Genomic DNA, 22493 nt, shown 5'->3' on the forward strand with positions numbered 1-22493 from the left:
GACTATAGCTAAGTATATATCTGTCAGGGAAGTTCATGTACAAAAGTATGTTGTTTATGAGCAAATAATGTATACAGTACTGTAGTGACAAGATGGTGATGGTTTGTATTAATATTGTGTACATATTGTGTTGCTGATAAGCATATATAGTGAATAGTACAGGACCCTGTAATGAAAAAGTTGTGTTTTTTACCATATTCACAAACTTCCAATACATAATCTTCGCATTTATAAACAATTTGTTTATTTGAACTTACTCTCCTTTTAAAGAGTAAGGCTAGTTATTTTTAAAATAATTTCTGAGCCGATTGTTTGCAACTAGTGTTCATAAATATCTTGGCTCCTTTCCTCCTCACCCATATCTTTCCTGATTTGTCTTAGTAAAATTACCTTAGGGATTAGAATGAAAGTTTCAGGGCTAATACTTTTTAAGTACGTAGTGCTTTTTATACATTTATCATGTTATATAATACAACTGATCCTAAGAAATTTAAAGGCTTTAAAACCAACCTCAATGACCCTCTGTTCATTTAAACTGACAGTGTTGGTAGCAATAAGGAATATAATTCTTCTAATCAATAAAACACAGAAAACACTTAAGTGCTTTATTTCAGCGTACGACTACAACAGTTTAGTGTCCCATGCTTCTGTTGAGACAGTCACCCAAATTCTTACACATCACTGTTGGTGAGCAAAATGTCTTACTCATTTTGGTGATGGAATAAAAATATTTTGGGAGTGTTGCTTTAGATTTAGGGGATTACGGTGGCAGATATATTTAAAACACACCAGCCACCCCAGACTAGCAACTCCTTGTGCCCCATGGAAGCATACACATTAAAGACATTTTGATTTAATTAAATCAAGTTTTATATAAAAAGTTTCATAAAAAGTATGAAGACTACATCAATACTACTACTAATTCAAGAAAGAGGCATAAAGTATACAAGCATGGGGCACCACTACACACCATTCATTTATAACTATTAATACAAACTAGCACTTGCTTAGGGTGCGCATGCACCATTACTTTTCAGGTAGCGATGTCTGGAATGTCCTCAACCAACCTTAAGCCAACACACATGAAATGCTCATTCTACCATCAATTCCAAAATGCACCAATATAAGATTTATAGAGAGTTCCTCTTTTAATGACTTACAGTCTAATGATCAATTATACTAAGGTTTGCTATTTATTTCTCATTAGCAAACTTGGTTCAATAAGAAGCTGCTGCTACAATACATCTGGGTTGCCTCAAAACTTCTACCTAGCCAGTTGAACACAATATTTAGCACCATAGTCTACTGCCCCCAATTGAAATTTCATTTATTATGGGGACATAATGCACCAAAAAGGGAAAATGACATGAATTAAATATACTGTATTAGGATCAACAAAGCTCTGCCATGATAAAGTAATATAGTACTACTGTAGTATGTACTGTACCTGTCGATAATGCAAAGAACTATGAATTGGTAATATTAACAAGTTTTTAAAAGTATAAATTGTACTTTAATTAGTATAAGAACTCACAAAAACAATCTGAAAGCCTATCACATTTCTAATAATGGGTTAGGTATAATGTACAGTAAAGTGGAAGTTCATTCAAATCATGGAATTACAATTTTAATGACAGGCTCAAACCACTCTTAAATAATAATACCAAATAAATCATGGTCAATATAGTGACAGGTAACTGCTTTATTCCTTTTAAAACCAGAGGCAACCCATTTTATTTTCTTTACTCAAGAGTTTCGACTATCACCAGCCTAGTACCATTTATTTGCCACATGGATTCCTCATAACTTTTCAAACCTGGACAAAACATTGTGAAAATATAAAAAATATTATAATGTAGATAAACATTACATACATGAAGAAATATTAGCAGTGTGGAAAGAAATGAAATCCTAGGGACTGTTATGATACAAGACCTCTTAAGCTGCAGCTGCATCATTTTCATTTCTTTGTTTGCCAAAACTGGAAGACTCGACCAACAATCAACAATCACAGTTCACACACTCTTCTGACCTTCTGGAGACACACCATAAATGATATATAAACCCACACTGCACCAACCAACCAATCGACCGCTTGCTGCAAAGAGTAATTGCCATCGCAGGAGTACAGCCTGCACTCCAGTAGAGCAGAGGCAAAACACCATTGTTTTATATAAATCATATAAAAATGCCAAGTATTAATCACAGTAAAAACTCCAGTATTGTTCTTACTTAGATTGGAAACACATGCTAAGTCCTATGGTAAAAAAGAAAACAATGGTGTTCATTGACAAAAAGTACAAACAGCTACAATCTTAAGCAAGCACATCTACCAGAGAAAACTATCACAAGTCAAAAAAGCAGCGCCACTCTACATATTCCAAGACATTTAGAATATTCAATATAAAAATAGCATCTTTTAACAAACCATTTTGGATGAACGGTCCACAGTCATCAAATGAGAAAACTGCCCTTTCAGGACAAAAACATTTTACGACTGTGTTTATAGTAAAATAATATACTTGCAAAAGCATTCACTACTCTATTTTACAACTTTGACTTTTGAAAAGTCTATTTTTAATAACACTAACATCAACTCACTAAAAAAAGGGGTAAGTGGTTCCACAAACTCAATCAAAGTACATGAAAGAACTTAGTGATGAAACTCTACTAGTGGCAAAAATGATCAACATAGGTACCGAAAGCTCTGAAAGAGAAAGAGGGAGAGAAGAGAGAGAAAAAGTCTATGTAAAGCATTAATCACATGATCCAACACTTGCCACTCAATGTTTTGGAATTTACTTTGATAGAGGATGGGATGACACTATGAGAACAGAGGAAGCAAAATACAAGCCTGATAAAATACCAAAGCATTGAAAAAGAAACATTTTCCAACCATACAACAAATCTTTTTGCTACTGCACAGGACAGATTTAAACAATGAATGTCAAAATGATAACTAAAATACTCTACATCAAGAAATTAGCCATTAAAGCCTAATAACAGGTATATCCCACTTTCCCAATATCAAACTTCTCTTGTGATACATTGGAGCTACTAATTTAGGTTTTTATATTGAAACCATTGATAAAACCTGTTCTTAGGCCCATCACCAGAAACATAATGCCATAACAAAAATCAATACACCTGTAACACCTAATTATATATGTATTCTAATAATAAAACAAAAATTTTAATATATCAGAAAGAAATAAAAATTTACCTTTCACTCATAATCACTATTGGAGTCAGGTACTATAAATTCACCAACTTAAAACCCCACACAAATTTCTGTAACTCAAAACCACACATTATGTGCTTCAGTATCTGATAATTCCTGCAGCACTGTTAAATTCTGGGTTATCTAGGCCCTCATAGAAAAAAATACATAAAAACTTAGCATAAAATTACAAAGTAAATTTTCATCTATGAAAGCTATGCTACAAAAATAAGCCTGTCATACTTCCACAAATAACAAGTGACCATAATTAACAAACATGTTGGTTGAATGTCCTCAGCACTCACAAAAAGGGGATATCAATTATATGTAAATATATTCAGAATACATAAATGATGCTAACTTTGTGCTCTTAACAAAATTTCTATATATTTTCATATTACCAGCTACATTGACAGAGATCACATGGAAAGCACTAGCAAGCAAACTGTCAAGCCCTTCCTTTTAATATGCAATCTATTTACAGTATACTTTACTGATATAGAAATTCCTAAAAAAGAAATGTTCCATGAATTTGAGCAAGATTCTTTAGGTAAGCAAATCTACTGTGATTCTGAGAAAGGGAACAACTGACCTACGGTTGATGCTATTTCCTCAAAGCATCCTATGATACTGATTATTTATAAAACTTATCATTAATAATGACCTTGTAACATTTAATGCCACACTCAACATCAACAACTGATATAAATAGTATGAATTATTATCTAATGGCAGTTTTGATGCAATATTCTACACACACACAACTATTGCTTTCATCACTCAAATGTGAAAAAATATTCACAATCATAAGAGCTGTTCAGCTTAAAGCATTCTTCAAGAGGATAAACTAAATGTCTTAAAAACTAAAACAGAACAAATAAAAACAGGAGAATTTTATACTTGAAGGATACACAATGCAGGGTTTTCATACTGCATATAATAAGTGTATACATTGTCATTTGTTAACACTTTAGGGTGAGGTTCCTTGCATGCAAGTTTGAAGCAGCACCGTTATAGAGCTTTAAACACAAAATGTAAACCAAGTAATCAAACACTTGGAAAGATCTGTCTGTTCATGGTGTAAAGAATTCTTAAATGCTATCACTATAATGTAATTGACAATTAATTGTAACTAGAGAGAAAATGGAAAAAACTATAAGGCAGGGCAAACAAATTATGACAACCACATCTGAAGTTGTAAGAAACACCTGACCTAGAATTTATATCACATAGAATTTGGAAAAGTATATTTCTATATCTGACATATTTGGCTTTCAGAACATAGTCTCCACCATAAAAAAACATAAAAAGATAAATAAACTATTTACAATTCTATAAAGAAATATGTTAAAAATGTTATGGACTGTATTTAAAGACCAAGACAAAATGAACGCATCATTTCAAAATTCTTATGTATGCATCTTACAAAAGTGAATGCTTTCTTACAAGAATGTGCAGATTGCTGAGACTGTACAAAAACTCCTAAAGCTTTAGTGTTAAAATCATGATACCCAAGTCATGGCAACAGTTGCATAAATTTGTTGTGATAATTCATGTAAAAGAAAATAAGTGATAATTTTGCTCTGTTCTCTCTTAATTCAAAGTATTTCACACAAAACAGTTAGATGTAGACAATTTAACTAACATGAATACTAACCCTGGCTATTTTCCTTCTTTGATCCTTTTGAATAATGAGCAAATGGGTCTACTACATTTCTTCTGAATAATGAACAAATGGATCTACTATATTTTTCCCAAATGCAAAACCTTGTGACCAATTGGTAATGTTACAATAGCAATAATACCCAGTACTTCTTTGGTCTTACAAATTACTTACTCCTCAATTTGACTGGTTCAACTGACTTGGTTTTGAACACTAATTAAGACTATAGATAGCTCTAGGCCATTAACACATAAGGACCTGTAACTGTGAATACAGTTTACCTGACCATTTCACAAAATCTCAGCAAATGCACGAGGAATTAATTTCAGATAAGAGAGCAACTTTTCATGACTTGGGGATACAGGCTGGTCATACCTTACTGGTTTAATATATTTTATGGCTTCACAATTTAAATAAGCATGTACAATTTCACCATATCCCATACAATTTAACAGAAATTCATGTTTAACCAGAACTGAAACTTTAATACAATAGTAAGAGTATGAATTTACTGCAGCTTTAGAAAGTCTCAGTTATCTACTACACATCCTGTAATAAAAACTCAAACTAATTAAACCTGCCACTATTCTGTTTGATAAGGGTAAATTTCCTTGTGCCATACAAACCTACGAGATATTACCATAATACACCAGAGCCCATAGAAAATGGAATACCAACCAATCACAGCCTACTCTACAAAGGAGTGTAATCCAACATCAATTCACCAATAAAGAAATTTGATTTTCTTTAAAATCTGATCCACACAATTTTATAGTCTACTTTCAGCAGTTCACAATTCATATAATTACATGGAGTCATAGGTAATCCCTGTGATAAATAACAAACAATTTTAGTAGTATACAGTACCAACCATATCCGAGAACTAATTAATGAGGGTAAAATACATGCTCATGTTTGAAAACATATACATAGATGTATTAGTCACCTAACACCTTTACAGGCAAGGCAACCTACTAAGTAGAGTACCAATCTGCATAAACAGCAGGCATGTACACCACAATGATGTGAATCTACAGTTAGCAACATTAGCACCAGTTACACTTATCACTAGATATTTTTCATTTTATGAAAATTATCTTGACCGTTTTTCAAATTGAGATGAGAAACTGATGATATCCATATTTAGGTTACATTAGGTGAGAAACAGACGATACTCATACCTACAATACCTTAAGGTGCATGTGCACTGATGCAATGGGTAAACTTTGAATTACCTGCAATTACAATAATTGTATAACCCATGGGATGAATCTAAAAGGAAATGAAGTACGCTGAATGTAATAAACCTTATACTATTGAGTTTCATTTAGCTCTGTTTGTAAGTTCATTCTTTTCATATGGCTTTATGCTGTTATGCTGTTAAATTATGAAAAATATATCACACTTCTATTTTTAAATGTTGAAGGATATATCACACTTCTATTTTTAAATGTTGAAGGATACATACATTAATTTTTATGTAGTTATACCCTAAACAAAATTGTGAACAAAACACTCAAAAACAAATAGGACTTCATATTCCAAGTTCTTGGGAACTTGGACACTAGTGTATCAAGTTGACAATCAAACAAGACTTGTAAGCAGTGCTGGATATGCAATAATGAAATCCTAACTCTTCTTGAGATTATGCAAAGGGAAGATACTTGAAAAGAGGAGCAATAAATTACAGTATATTGTTACTGGTAATGTGGAAATGTAGATGAGAATGATAGTAATTATTGAGTAAATGTTTTTTGTAACAAAATTATATGTGTAATACCGAAACTATTTTACCCTGCTGTATCAATAGCATTACCCTCTTGTATGAGTAATAGTTAGGGATGCATTCACACTACCATATAAAAATGGTATTCAAATGTGATAAAACTAGATTACATGTATATTCCACTGAATCTTAAGGGTTGGGAAAAAAGATATCTACAGTAATGTGGTACTTCAATATACTTCAAACTAGAAATAATAGGGATTACTTGCGCTCTTTGGATATGACATAAATTGTGAAATCCTGTAAAATATGCGATGCAACATATGTAAATAAGCAAAATGAACATATCACAGTTGAAAAAATTATTACTTTGATGAACTGATTTCAGTCTCATATGGATAAGACTGAAAAATCTACAATCTATAATTTCTTACAAATATCTGTGAATCTGTGAATTTTGCTACTATCTGTTAGCAAAAGAAAGGGATAAAACTCGTGTCTCATCTCAAGATAATATTACATAAAGTCTATATATAAGAAAACTTACAATTATATCATCACTTTGGATTCATCATATGAAATACCTGAACTTGTGAAGTAGCAGATATCTCGGTGTTAGGATGAAAATATTTTTGGATTCTGATTAAGTACAATGCCTAAATATTAGTTTCAAGACCAAACTATACTTCAGTCTTTTATGCATGACAAAATAAGAATGAAAATACGAGTTCCATAACTTTAAGTTTAAAATAAACACAGGAGAGATCTCCAGGATTCCAAAATATTACATGGATTTCTTGGCAATAAGATTATTGAAAATACTGTATCAACAATTACTATTGTTTGTGTGATTTAAAAATGAATAATTTGGATACTTCTTTTGAAAAACTACTTCTGCCAAATGCAAACTCCATCACCTTAGTTGGCATTCCTAGACTGCATGACCGATGAGTTTTTCAATGGCTTGCTTTATATCTTGAATTGCTAAATCTATTTCTTCCATGGTTGTATCTCTTCCTAAGCTTAATCGGATGGTTCGCGAGGCATGAAAAGAACAAACCCCAGATGCTTCTAGGATACCTGAAGGTAAGATGAAATTGTGTCTAAATAGAAGTAAAATGATAAAAAGGGATTACCTGGTGATCAACTTCACTATCATAAAAAATTCTGAGAAATAGGGAATCTAGTGCATCCCATTAAAAACATCTAACCATCAATAAATTATACCAACAAAGTACATAAACCCTTAAAAGTATAGGGAAAACTTGGCAAACTTGGCATTTCAAAGCTGGTTATCTGGTTTCTAGTTGCAGTGAATTTACTATGTATTAAAAGCACTGGTTATGGGTTTTGTAAAAGCTGATCATATTAGAGTAGTTTCAAATCAGAGTTACAACTAAAAATGATTTTTACTAATTACTGTTTGATAGATATTACCTATACGTATTCTCAATTTATGTTTTCTATTTTATACATGACCCTGCTTCTCATACAAAACCTTACTACTACACAGGTCCTCTGAATGTTTTGCAATGGCTTCTTTTTGTTGTGCTAAGACAAACTTCATTATAATATTCTGGAGAGAGAGAGAGAGAGAGAGAGAGAGAGAGAGACTAAAAATAATCATTCCAACGTTGGGACGATCAATTTTTTTTATAAATACTACGATAATGATATATCAATATAATAATAAAGTATAAATGAATTCTGTAAGTAAAATAGTTTCATTATTATTACTTTTATTATCTCAAATACAGCTTAATTGATTTTGCAAATGGATACTGTGAGTGTAACACCTAGGCTAGCTTTAGTCTATAGCTCATACATACATGTTTATCTCGGGTATGGTAATAAATGAATTTTTTTCAATTTTGATTTTCTTTTTTACTGCAAAGGAGCTGGTTCCCTTTCAAGACTATATCCTTAAACAATCCAATTAATTTTAGGTATGATAACAGTACTAAAACATTAGAACACTTACTTTGGTGTTCAGTATGTGCATGGCAGGCTGCACCACAACTGGCTTGGACCAGTCGACAATGACGAAGAATTTCAGCACCAGCTACCTGCAAAAATACATAATCTTATTGAGATTGCCATAGTAACTTTTGCACATTATTAAAACTGCTTCTTGAAACCACAAGGATTAGAACACATAAACACCAAATTTTGCATGTATAATATCCCACAAGTTTGGCAACCTAATGGACTAACCAAATTTGACTTCTGTACATGGCTAAAGTAAAAATTAATGTTTAGTTGATTATAGAATTTAGGCCAAAGGCCAAGCACTGGGACTTATAAAGTCATTCAGTGTTTAATGGAAATTGACAGTAAAAGGTTTGAAAGGTGTAACAGAAGGAAAACCTTGCAATTGCACTATGAATCAAGTGTTAGGAGAGGGTGTAAAGTAAGATGAAGAAAATGAATATGAAATGAGGTACAGTAAAAGGAACGAAAGTGGTTGCAGCTAGGGACAGAAGGCACACTGCAAAGAACCTTAATTAATGCCTACAGTGCACCGCATGAGGAACACTGACAGCACTACGGAAAAAAGAAGAAGAAGAAGAAGAAGAAGAAGACTTGTTGACACTGACTTCAATAAAAAGAAATTCATAGTCACTGCCTTGCATATAAAAGCTCTTATTTGAGATGCGTTTCCACAGCACATATGTATAATGACTAGGACAATAACCTAAGCAAGAGAATAGTCAAGGTCTGTGCACAAACAAAAGGGTCAGGAGGTAGCTGATATGTTAAAAACTGTAATGAGAGTCAGACAGAGCCTTGATATAATACCCAAGATGCTAGACGCAACAATAAGAATTAACAGTTATAGTACCTCGCTGCAGGATTACTTAGATACTCATTATTATTCAATTTATTACTGTCAGTCCCCATTAATGAGATCACCAAATACCAATGATTCACGGGGACAAAAGATACAGGCTTAGTTATTCTGGGAGTGTAGTTTACTTAGCACACAGGCATAAGTACGGTATACTATTTCCGCATATAAGACAACCTTTAAATCCTAAAATTCACCCCTAAAAATTGGGGGTTGTTTTATACAACAAACCTTGAATTCTAAGGTGTATCGGTAGGCTAGCCTCGGCGCTATAGCCTAACCACCAACATGCATGAAGATTCACTTTATGAAATAAACTGGTGATAAAGGTGGTAAAACCATTTTTACCTTATATATATTAAAGGAATAAACTGATATGTTAGTGAATTACGTGATGTCAGCTTCTCTGGCTTGGAGACAGAGAGCCCCTAGAGATGCCCTTCTTGGAAACGAAGGAATTTGATGTGTGTGCATTGTTGGGCTGATGGCTGTTCAAACTGTTGCCTGTTCAAACTGTTGCCATGGGCGATCTTAGGGTGTGGCAGATGTATGCATCCATTTATGCGTGCATGGGATAGGCCCGACCCCCTGAGACACTTAAGAATAAGCACACATTCCTTTGAGATAGGGAGGAAGGCGGTTCAGAGGACATCAGGTGCTGAGGCAAGCCCCATCAAAGGTATGACACATATTTAAATGACTTAGAAACAGTTGCCTTTGAAAAGAGATAAGTGTGAAGTGCATACATTTATTTAACATTGTGTAGTGGGGAATATAATGGATATGTCTCTTTGTTTAAGATGGGTCCCATGTCATTATTTTAGAAACGGGATTCTCTAAGTTTGACTGTCAGAATGTAGAGGTTGACAATTTGAGACTATGGGGTGATTACTTCAGACTAATCCAGGAGAGTGGAATGATAATTTACAGTTGTTTGTGGGTCAGACTTGGTTTTTTAAATATGACTTATTAATAGTTTTGTTCCATTTTATGTTCATCTGGTTTGGGAAATAAATAGTATATTTTTGTATTAATGTGAACTCATTAGCCTAGCTGGACAATGCTGGTAGAGAGAGGCCGGCTGCTACCAACAGGTAAGAGTTGTCATTTGTGTAGTTTTGGTAAGGGAGGGTAAGATATATTATTGGCATATCTTCTCAACAAATAGCCTATTTCAGGAATAATTCTAAATCTGTGAAACAAACTTTTATCTTTGCGATCCAAGCTGAGAAAATGTAAACATCGAATTACGGTTGCGCTGTTGCGCTCACAGCAACCTTTATCTTTCGGTAATCTTTTAGAAATTTCAATGGTGGTGTAATTACGGTAGTAATAACTTTTAAGATGACATAATATTCATTTTTCATTAAAAGTTTCTCATACATATCACAAGATTGGTCACATGTGTCAGCATAATTCTAGTCTGGTTCTGGAGTGTCGTCTTCGGCTTAATCGTTGATATCATAAAAATCATCTTCGGTACCATCCATGGCATTTTTAAAATGATATCATGACTGTTTTCATGTTCCCCCACGCTTTTATAACAAAAAAGCAGAGAACATCTAGTGAGGCAGCACTCAAAGCTGTTTGTGTCTGTTTAGAACAATTCAGTCATATGAATGATAATTATCGCACATTATTGTATTGTTATTAGTGGTTGTTTAAGAATGGCGATGTATATATAAAAAACATGATATAGAATCAGCATCTATTAACCCAGCTAAAGACAGTGATGATATTGGCAAAATGTGGTCAGCTGATTATTTTTAGATGTAAACAAAACCAGAGTGCAAATGGCACATCATTGCTCTGTTCATATATTGTAACATGATAATACATGCAATATAATTACAGTAAAACAATTTTTATTAAAATTATAATTATTCTCAATACAACTATTATTCTACTTTTGCAAGTAGATATCTATCAGAGTAACAACCTAACCAAGGCAATAGTCTCTCTCTCTCTCATCGACTGTAATACTAATGATACTCCTTCATCCTCCACTAAAAAAATTAGAGATTTTAGAATTCTGGATGAAGCTATTATGTATTGTTATCATATATTTACATAAACCGAATTGAGAAACAGTGTATTGCTGACATCTTTACCATATCTATCGAGCGTTTATGAAGAGCTCCATGAAAATTGTCAAGTTGTTAAACCCTGCCGATTCTTGATGGTGGCTTAAATAAGTAAAAATAATATACAATTTTGTTCATCCCTCATACAATGGAGATCTCAGGGATGAATACTAGTAAATTAAAACTGCATGTTATAGCCAAGGCTGAATATAAAACTGATAATGGCCAGAGAGAAGTGATGTTCAGAACTGGAGAAATCATACCTAATGCTTATACAATGAAGTAATATGTGCACGTTTTCAACCTGACTTTGTTAATTTACGATAAAAGGTATCTCCAAATTATATCTCTTTTAACAAATAATGGCAACAAATAATCGATAGTACTCAAATCAGCTGAGATTTTGAGAATGCAAAAAATATCAAAAGCAAATGATGTACATGACAATGTTTATATTCTGTAATACAGTAACAATAATAATTAGTAATACTGTAATTGGATACAAGTAAAACCACCTTTATTTAAGACATCATTATTATAAATATAGTGGGACTGTTTAATTTTTGCAAATAATCACTTTTATCCCCCCCAAATAATTCGGTTTTGTAATTTAAGTCATCCTATACTACAGATATGAGATAAATTCATGAAAATTTGTCATGATTTTTGACCTCATCTTATCTAAATGTCATCTTATACGTGGAAATATATAGTAAACGCAATCTGTGAGAATGTCTTTTGAATTAAGATGTGAAAATGACATCTAAGAAGGTACCCAGAATTAACAAAATATCCATTAACAAAAGAAATAATGAGGATAAATAGTAGAGAGTTAAGGTACACTTGAACAACAAAGTCACAACCAATAATAGTATTACCATGACAAATTTTTAATCAATTTGTATTGTTCATAGCTAACAAACTTGAGGTCTTAACAAAAGGATAATCTTCTGGCAACTCCTGCATATCTGTGGTGGAAGTTGGTCACCGACTGGACTTGGGACCTCGTGACGCGTTAGTCTTTCTTTGACCACCTTGGAGAGTCTCGCTTTTGTGTTCTCCTTCCCAAGCCAGTCTCTTTGTTAGCCCGTGATTTATTTGTGGTGTGTGTGTGTGTGTGTGTTTTATCATGGATTCCACCAAGAGTTGTAGGCCCTGTCAATGAATGTGTACAGGCATTCCAGGATTTCCATTTTCAAGGTTTTTGGTGCCTCTAATTTCACAACACATCCAAAATGGTATGGTTAGCCCAGAGACTGAGAATATAGTAACTCCTGTATAATTGGTTTGTGTTTATGAAGTCATTTAAACTATACGTAATCTATGTCTAATCTATTTAAAATATAAGTAGTTTATTTTAATCATAATTAATTGACTTTCAGATCACTGAGCTAAAACCCCTCAAAGGGCCTGAAGGGTTTCTTCTTATTGAATATCTATTTTTTTAAAAATTTAAATTCCTTGAAAATTTAATATAGTAACTGGATACAATGAGAATGTTGAAGATGCTGCAAAAATAAGGATGTGTTGGCAATTATTGTTTATCTTTTATATTCTCTGCATTCTGGGACTGAGTTGCAAAGGATACTCACCAAATATCCCCAAGTCAAGATGAGTTTGACCAATTTGAAGATGGAACGAAATTACTTTGAACAAATTACCTAAATGTTGTGTTCTGTTCTTGAGGACTATTGTACCATGTTTTGATTTATGGTCAAATTATTTTTCCACTATGCCTGCTACTCATCAAAGAAAATTATTTTAGATAGTAACAAATCACTGAAAGGAGCAGGAATATTTAATATTGTCATCCTAATTGTGGCTTTGGGTGCTTTATCATTCTTAGTTATCTATGGACATTGTACTATAATGCAAAACATATTTAATAAATAATCATTTAGCACAGGGTAAAGTGAGACTTGAAAGAAGGCCAAAACTCATGGGTATGATTTTAAAGCATACCGGGAAAGACAAGGCTCATACCATCAAGAATTAGAGAGAACAATGTAACAGCATGAGCAAATTATATAGATAACTAGGTTAATTTTTAACAAAATTAACATTTCTTTGATCTAAAATTCATGTTTTGGTATTTGACACGTCTCACTTGTTCCAAACATTCACTGCTAATGTAAAGCAATATTTTGTTCATACAAATACATAGTACACAAATATGAAATCTAATAATGAGTAGTCTTACCTGTCTGTAGTAAAATGAGACAGACGACGTGTTGGGGAGACGGGGAAAAATAAAGTGTTGTTGTTTTGGACCTCTCGGCGGTACTGAGCATGCTTCAGGGTCTGTTGGGATGCAAGGATCAACACAGTTGATCTTCACCTGATTGCCAAAGACTTTCTGTTCAAGAAGTAAATGAAATAGTTTTGAGGTTCTGTGAACACTTCTTATAAGAGATAAAAAAATCTAATATTTGGGTGTGTGTGTGTGTGTAAAAGAAAAAAAAAAAAAGTAGTTTGACCAGAAATTTACAATAATCTTGTATATTTTGGGAGAAAGTGTATGGGAGAACTTTTAAGGAAATAGCTATGAACTGCTGTCATAGCCTTTCTGGAATGAGATTATTAATTTTTATAGTTACATACCTTTTGTGAATTACAAGTATAATTAAAGAGCCAAACATTTGCTTCCAAAACAGGTGCACAGAAATTAAAAGAAATGTAACACACCTTGATATTAAAATAGATAGTAATTCAAATCAAATCATGTTGGGGAAAATTAGAAATAAGACAGAGAACAAAATGCCGTTCATCAAATATCTACCAGTTGCTTGATATGAGGGCCTCAGAACCACAGAGTTGTAAATGCCAACCCCACCAGTATTGAGTTAGGCATACCAGTAGATTTGGCAACATTTCCTGTCTATTTGTTACATTTCTATGCTATTGAGGAGTTTCAAAAAGGTCGATATCCCTACTTGAGCAGTAGGAATTATCGATTTTGTCTACATCAATGAAAGTGGTGTCGCGCGGAGGTTACAGCCTCATAAGAGCTCAGATAGAAGCAGAAGGAAGCATGTTCGCAGCTCAAGAGTGAGCCAATGAGAGCGCGCGTCACTCAGCGGGTAGTCAGTTCTAAGCCAATCAGCATTTTCCCCCATAAGGCGCCCGTAAGTGTCGCCCAATCACCTCACAGTTTACAATCTAGATTATGACAATTAGTCCCCCACCTCCCCTTATTTCAAGTTTTTTAGCGGATGTACAGTAGTTTCATGGTGAGTACAGATTAAAATATTTGCTTTTCTTAGAGAAGTAGTAGTGAGTGCAGTAGTATTATTTTTCTATAATTTTTTTGTGTTTGATTATTATTATGATATTGGTGATGATTATTTTAATAGCTAAACATTATGATGATGGAATGTTATCATGGTCAACATCATTATTACTAATATTACCGTATTATCATTATTATTATTCATCAGTATAACATCCATGATTGTTATACCACGAAAGTATTTTCATGGTGAGTACACATTTTATTATCATTATTATTATTATCAATATTATTAACCAATATTACTATATTACCATTATTATTGATTTTATTTTTATATTATATTTTTTTAATATTATTATTATTATTTTGTTAAAGATGATGGCAGCATCAGTGGAATTGATTTTATATATGGTCTTTTCAATTCTTCTTCTTATTATTCTTCTCATCAGGGCTGATATTTGCTAATAGCTGGCCGATGTTCATATCTTGGTTAAAGAAATGTTTTTCTAAAAATACTAATTTATTGTTATGATAACAAAAAGTGATTAACAAATCTTAGTAATGGAATTCCAAACGTTTCCAACCGTATCATCGGTTCATTTTCAAGGAAAGGTGAGCGTGAACTGATTGGAATGGGGTCGTTCGGCGTATTTATTGTGTCCCAGGTGCTCTGTCTGATGGGCGCTGCGTTTTCATTGGCTGAACAGAGGATTAAGTCCCTTAGTCAAGCCGTCTTGCAGAGGTGGAAGCTCGCACTGCTCTTCGCGTGCGGACGCTGGAGGCTGGGAGCATAGTATTGGGCAGGGGCACCTGATTGGTCCGTTCGATCGGCTCTATGGTGCCGGCGGGCAGCGCCCTACGTGCCACCGTCGGGCAGGAGTGAAGTCTCTTGAGTGGGTGTTAAGGCTGGGTCTCTCCTTCCGATGTGTAGGGCCTCTAAGAGGCGGAGGCGACGGTGGTCTGCTGCCTTATCAATAATACCAATATTAGGAATAATGTCCTTCCGAGTTATCCTGGTATTGTGGACGTTTTTTGCATGATTATGGATGGCGCCTTCCTGAGCGTGGCAGGATATCCTCTTGGAAGGCGCCATCCATAATCATGCAAAAAACGTCCACAATACCAGGATAACTCGAAGGACATTATTCCTAATATTGGTATTATCGATAAGGCAGCAGACCACCGTCGCCTCCGCCTCTTAGAGGCCCTACACATCGGGAAGGAGAGACCCAGCCTTAACACCACTCAAGACTTCACTCTCCCGACGGTGGCACGTAGGGCGCTGCCGCCGGCACCATAGAGCCGATCGAAACGGACCAATCAGGTGCCCCTGCCCAATACTAGGCTCCCAGCCTCCAGCGTCCGCACGCGAAGAGCAGTGCGAGCTTCCACCTCTGCAAGACGGCTTGACTCAGGGACTTAATCCTCTGTTCAGCCAATGAAAACACAGCGCCCATCAGACGAGCACCTGGGACACAATAAATACCGCCGAACGACCCCATTCCAATCAGTTCACGCTCACCTCCTTGAAATGAACCGATGATACGGTTGGAAAAACGTTGAATTCCATTACTAAGATTTGTTAATCACTTTTGTTATCATAACAATAAATTAGTATTTTTAGAAAACATTTCTTTAACCAAGATATGAACATCGGCCAGCTATTAGCAAAGAGAAGAGAATAATAAGAAGAATTGAAAAGACCATATATAAAATCAATTCCACTGATGCTGCCATCATCTTTAACAAAACATGTTTAAGAGAGGGTCTCCTACCTTCATATTATTATTATTATTATTATTACATCTATTGCTGTTATAACACGAATAAAATACCACTTTATTATCCTTTTACACATTTAATTATGGTTTAAGTGCTGGTTATGAATAAAATACACAGATGTGAGGGGTTAGGCGTACATTTTGAATGCTAGCGCACAAGCGCACCCCACAATTTTTTTTAATTGTCACAAAAAATTTATAAAGGATAGGGCTTTCATATGAAACTTAGTTTAAATCAATATCTTTCTTAGAAGCAGAGTAATGAATGCTAGACTTTGAGGGCAATTTACTCATTTTTTAAAAAGTAGCATTTACCACCTTGTGGTTCTGAGGCCCTCATATAGTACTGTATTCTTAAACATATAAACTACAGGATTATTACTGCAGTCTATACCTGATTAAGCAAAGTATGAAAACAACCTGAAACAGCAATGCTATATTAAGTGATGCAGCACAGTGTCAGCGATACACTGGAGTAAAATTTAAGTACTTTCTTAGTCTAAGAATACTGTCAAATAAAGGTTACAAAAAGGAGCTTAAAGTACATGCCACTTCATTCATCCTGAAACTATAAAAGTCTGTTATAATGATAAACTGTTTAACACAAACTTAACTTGTCATGCAAGGTCAAAATATGAACTGTAAATTATTCCTTAAGCTTCTAACATTCCTCCACTGTCTTTTCATCACAATATTTAACCAAACCATAGAATAAAATTGTTCAACTCTCATACAAATGACTTAAAAGTATTTGGTCTTGGATATATATTTTTTTTAACTTGCAAGTTCCAGTATCTTAAAAAATTCAAAGAATGTAAAATGCTAAAAGAACCTGACAACATTCCTTTATTTTTCTAGAACTTTACATTTTGTGTTGGTTGGAGCTAGGGCAGTCATACTAAACATGCTTCACTATTCAGTTCCCCTATGTAAGCATGAGGTTATGGCTTAACTATTGTTACCCTATGTGCATAACATCATAACAGGATTCTTCTATGTGAAGCCTCATACAGCTTAGGAAATTTGAAAAAATGCAAGTATTTAAAAAATACATGAAACAGGTTTTGACGTAGGAAAAACCTATTTTTAGTAGCTGCTGAGAGTCTTCAAAGGAATTACACTCATATGGTCCCCCAGGGCTAAACAGGAAAGACCACCCAATCTCAAAGAATTCTTGTATAGTTGCTCTCGGCCAGAATAGTGTTTTTTGGCACAGTGAAACAGGGCTGGTTTTATGGTGCTTGTCTAGTGCCATTAAATCTGTGATTTATGGGACCCTAACAGGCCAACTTTTGGTTATCGGCACCATAAGGTGCCAATAATAAGTTATGGCGCCATAAGGTAACGATAATAGAGTGATGGTGCCATAATATACCTAACAGATGTGCCCTTAACCAGTTATTGGCACCATTAACTGAAACTTGGCGCCATAAATCACTGAGTTTCAGTCACTTATCAGCACCCTGCCAATAACCAGGGACTGCCTGTACTGTTTCAAGAATTTTTATCCAAGGAACAGTCACAGGTTATCAACTGTTTTCTTTGTTCCAGATACCCATTTAGGTTTGGAAATAGAGAACAGGAAACAACACACAAACCTATGTGTTATTCTTTGTGGTTCTAAGGTGACTTAGGTAATTATGTCGGGTCTGTCTGCAGGGTTATTGCACCTTTGCCGGTTCAGGAATACTGCCTAGAGAGAGAGAGAGAGAGAGAGAAGAGAGAGAGAGAGAGAGAGAGGAGAGAGAGAGAGAGAAAAGGGGATTTTTCCCTTTAAAGGTCCTCATTCTTGGCCAGGAATGATAGGCTAGGAGACAACAATAAATGACAACTAGGTGTGTAAGTGATGAAACATTGTCGCCTTTCTATAAGAGCCAAGATTGTTCATCCAAACCCCTGATGCCAAAGCAGTCGTGAAGATTGCCTTCTGGAGTATATGACTTGCAGTTCTATTGGGCCAACTGAATTGAGGGGATGACAAAAGTCCAAGTACCTTATTCTGGGACCAGGAAATGGGAAGCCTTGCACAAGCTGATTTCCTCCTGGAATTCTGAATTATAGCAAGCAGAGTTTTCCTATCAAGGAAGACTGCATGACCTGATTGAGCCAAGGCAGTTGTATCACCATGCCCAGCAGTATAGAGGTCTAGAATGAATCACTACCTCCTAGAAAGTACAGACTCTTTAGATGGTACAAAAATTCTGTATGATATTAACATACTCTACTTAAACACAGTAAAATCAATCAATATCACTGAACAGCTATCGATGTAAACACCTCTCTCTCTCTCTCTCTCTCTCTTACTTTAATATTTGCTTTGATGTACAAGTCATATTTTATAGATAAATGTGATGTTACTTTGTTATTAATTTTTTCATATTTTCCATGCTATAATTACAACTTTGTGGATTTCTATAGTGTGTGTGTGTGTGTGTAACCTGTCAATTATCTTGACACACTGACTGCGAAGGGTAGTGAATGTTGCCCACTTATGGTCAAATAAAATACTGCTACAGAAGGATACTGAAAAATCTCTATCTCTTCCTTCTCTAATGTAATGAAATATAAATTACAGTCCAGAAATTAAAGTGCTTTGGGAGCATGATTTTGTCATATTTAGGGTTTAAACTCTAGAAATAAGTGTTTATAGAATGTATGTATTAACATTTTTAGTGACCCAACCGAACTTACTCAAATCCTTGCCTTATACAAGGATACAAGGAGTGCTGGAACCAAACCTTATGTAAGTTCCAGGTATTACTGTACTGGCCAAAGCATGAATTCTGCTTGGCAAGGTATGGAAACACAAACTGCTGGAGTCCTCCCAGAGTAATGGTATCTCATCCTTAAAATGAGCTCTTTCATCATTTAAACTTACTACCAGGATCATGTTGATATTTCACAAATGTTCAATAACTAATAAAATTCTCTTTTATTCCTATAGGGGATGGCTCATAAGAGGTAATTATGAGTTGTCTTCACAGGCAAAAAGCAGATTGAACAATCTGCTGTGGTGCAGGTGATCTGTGGGTCATGCATAATAACAGCCCAGTAATGATAAAAGGAATAAGTTTATTAAAAACTACCTAGTGTTAGCAACCTATATCATTGTATAGGAATTAAAACTACTAATTGGAATTATTGCAATAATTTCATATTAAATAAGTATCTAAGATTTTAGTTTGTTTGACAAAGCTCACCATGATGAAAAGTTCTCTTATGTTCCTATAGGGAAAAGATGAGCATCATGAGTTTTTCTCAATACCTGTGACATCACTCTCAGTGGAGTAATACCTGTTAAAGTAAATCTGTGTGAATGTATTTCCTTTAACACTTGAAAAGAACCCCAATACAAAGATAACTGGAGAACTTCCTATATTGTGAAATCCATTTAGTTTGATTATGAAACACCAAAGGAAATACTATCAGCCTTTAGTAAACAACAAGGCTTGTAAGTCAAGCAAGACTGGGAACTACAATGATGGCTTTCGTAAACAAGAAGTTAGACTTATCCGAATTACTCATTCAGTCCTCAAATTATTTATCAATGTTAAAAAAATTGTTGGCTACTGAGTATCAATAATAATTTTGTCTACTATTATTGCATTAATGTTAATTATTGGTTTGTTGAGACAGAAAACAACAGCATGGCAATGACAACGTAGCGTAGCAATCTAATCCTAATTTCTCATCTAGCCGAAGAAGTACTGGCTTCCAATTTTAACAAATATAAACCTAACCATTAATCAACAAATGCAAGGCTGAACACTTTTGTAGCAAAACTTGGGGAAGATAGCTGACATGCGCTGTCACATCTGTGCAAGTAGGAGGAAGGGGAAAACCAAGGTAGTTGCTATGGACAGGCGATAGAGCCCTGTTGTTCCAAGTTCTTTACATACTATCACTATGATAACAAACACTATTCTGGCCGAGACCAACTATGTATATGAAAATTCTTCGAGACTGGTTAGTCTGCCTTGTGGAGCTACGGGTGAACCATGAGAGTGTAACTCCTTTGAGGATGAACGATGGCTACTTTATTAAAAAATAGATTTAACAAAATATTCTGTAATCAGAAAATATATCCAGTAATGTACTTGCACTCACATAGTTGATCTAAATTTGTTTTAATTGTAATACTAATTGTTTCATATTCCTTTTTCAATTATGCACTGTTAGCTAACACTGTGCTGTAACAGACAGTACAGCATGAATGTAATTATGGGGTTCAACCTTTTAACAATAAATTCACATGTAAGTTCCAGTCCGTTATTTTATAATTTTCATTAAACTGGACAATGTGGTAATGTGTTTTTTACCATAAAAATACCTTATATTAGACTAGAATTATGTAAAAATTACAAAATGAAAATATCTCATACCTTTAGCTGCCTTTCCATGTAATTCCTGGTTTTTTTCATTGACGCATAATAATCTTGAACGTTGTTGTGAACTAACAAAGAGGCCCGGCCTAAACCAGCAATCATGGGAGTATTTTCTGTTCCAGGTCGATAGCCCCTTTCTTGACCGCCTCCATAAAACAGAGGATAAACTGGAGTTTTGTGTCCCAACCCTCGAATATACAGAGCACCAATCCGGGGTCCATAATACTGAAATGATTCATAAAATGTCTGATAAACTGATAAAAAATTTAACCATAAAACAAATGCTTATGAACTACTATATTATAAAGTTCTAGTGTTTCCTACCTCACTAACCTTCTCATTCTAAATTATTTAAAATTCTTTTCTGATACAGAGGCCAAAGACATGGACAACCTAATGTCTTTTCTAGTGCAAGCCTTAAGAAAAGTAAAGAAGGCATGGGAAAGGTAAAGTGCTTAACACCATGTAATTCAGGGATCAAGGAGCACAAAGGTGGAAATAGTTCAATAGCTTATCAGTAGAAATAACACCACCAAACAAATTAATGATAAAAATTCACATTTCTTGTTAAAAATTGGGGAAATGGCAATTACAAGGAAAAAAAAAAAATAAAAATAAAAAAGCAAGGGTGTTGAGACATTTTAAAATTACCAACAAAAATTATCAAGGTGGGGTTGTTATTTAATAAATCACATGCCATAATTATTGGCAATTAAGAAATACTTACAAACCAATAAATATATACACTACACACAAGAAAATTCACAGTACTACATCTTACAAGATGAAGGTCACGTATTAGCATCCAACCTAGGGGCTATGAGCACCTAGATTTAAAGGCAAACTTCACTGGTCTCTTATAGCAAAGGTGAACTTAAAAAATAAAGGATAGAAGCAATGAAATGTCAGTTCACCCTCTCTCTTTCTCCCTCAAGTATTTTCTCTTTCTCCAATAAATCATGAATAATTTTACTCTTTACTTTATATATCCTTTAATGAAATATGAATTCTGTAACAATAAAAAATATGAACCAAAAAAATTCCAGGAAGTTCACAAAGCCATCATTGAATGAGTGATACATACATAGCTAATCTATGTTACTTTTTTTATGTCTTTGACATAAGCTCCACGATGACACACTATTGGTTGGAGGAGTTGGAAGTAGCCAATCACAGAGCTTATAGCAAACCACCCACCTCTCTCCATGACAACACACTATTGGCTGGGAAGGTTGGAAATAGCCAATCACAAAGCTTGTAGCTCAGATGCTTTGTATACAGGATTCAGAAGGGTGAGTTGTATCTTTAGTTTTCTGTAAAAGAAACCTATTGTGCTGCTTCGTCTGTCTGTCTGCCCTCAGATCTTGAAAACTACTAAGGCTAAAAGGCTGCAAGTTGGTATGTTGATCATCAACTATTCAAATTGCAGCCCCCTAACCTCAGTAGTATTATTTCATTTAAGGTTAAAGTTAGCGATAATTGTACTTCTGGCAGCACTAATGGTACCAAGAACACAGGCCACCACTGGACTGTGCCTGAGTTTCAGGGGCCGCA

General features: G+C 34.5%; 1 protein-coding gene across 2 annotated transcripts in view; it reads right to left on the reverse strand.

Moving 5' to 3' along the window:
• Window positions 1–591: 591 nt before the first annotated feature.
• The window catches only part of LOC135225722 (selenocysteine lyase-like), a 59122-nt gene continuing 37220 nt past the window's right edge, over window positions 592–22493 (reverse strand). For both annotated transcript variants that reach the window (XM_064265095.1, XM_064265097.1), the window contains exons 6-9: window positions 20937–21164; window positions 13742–13897; window positions 8591–8675; window positions 592–7689 (exon numbers count right to left, since the gene is read on the reverse strand). In XM_064265095.1, the coding sequence (XP_064121165.1) occupies window positions 7541–7689; window positions 8591–8675; window positions 13742–13897; window positions 20937–21164 (618 nt within the window). In that variant the 3' untranslated portion in view covers window positions 592–7540. The remainder of the gene's footprint in view (window positions 7690–8590; window positions 8676–13741; window positions 13898–20936; window positions 21165–22493) is intronic.

Source organism: Macrobrachium nipponense, chromosome 13, assembly GCF_015104395.2.
Source record: "Macrobrachium nipponense isolate FS-2020 chromosome 13, ASM1510439v2, whole genome shotgun sequence".
NCBI lineage: Eukaryota > Metazoa > Arthropoda > Malacostraca > Decapoda > Palaemonidae > Macrobrachium > Macrobrachium nipponense.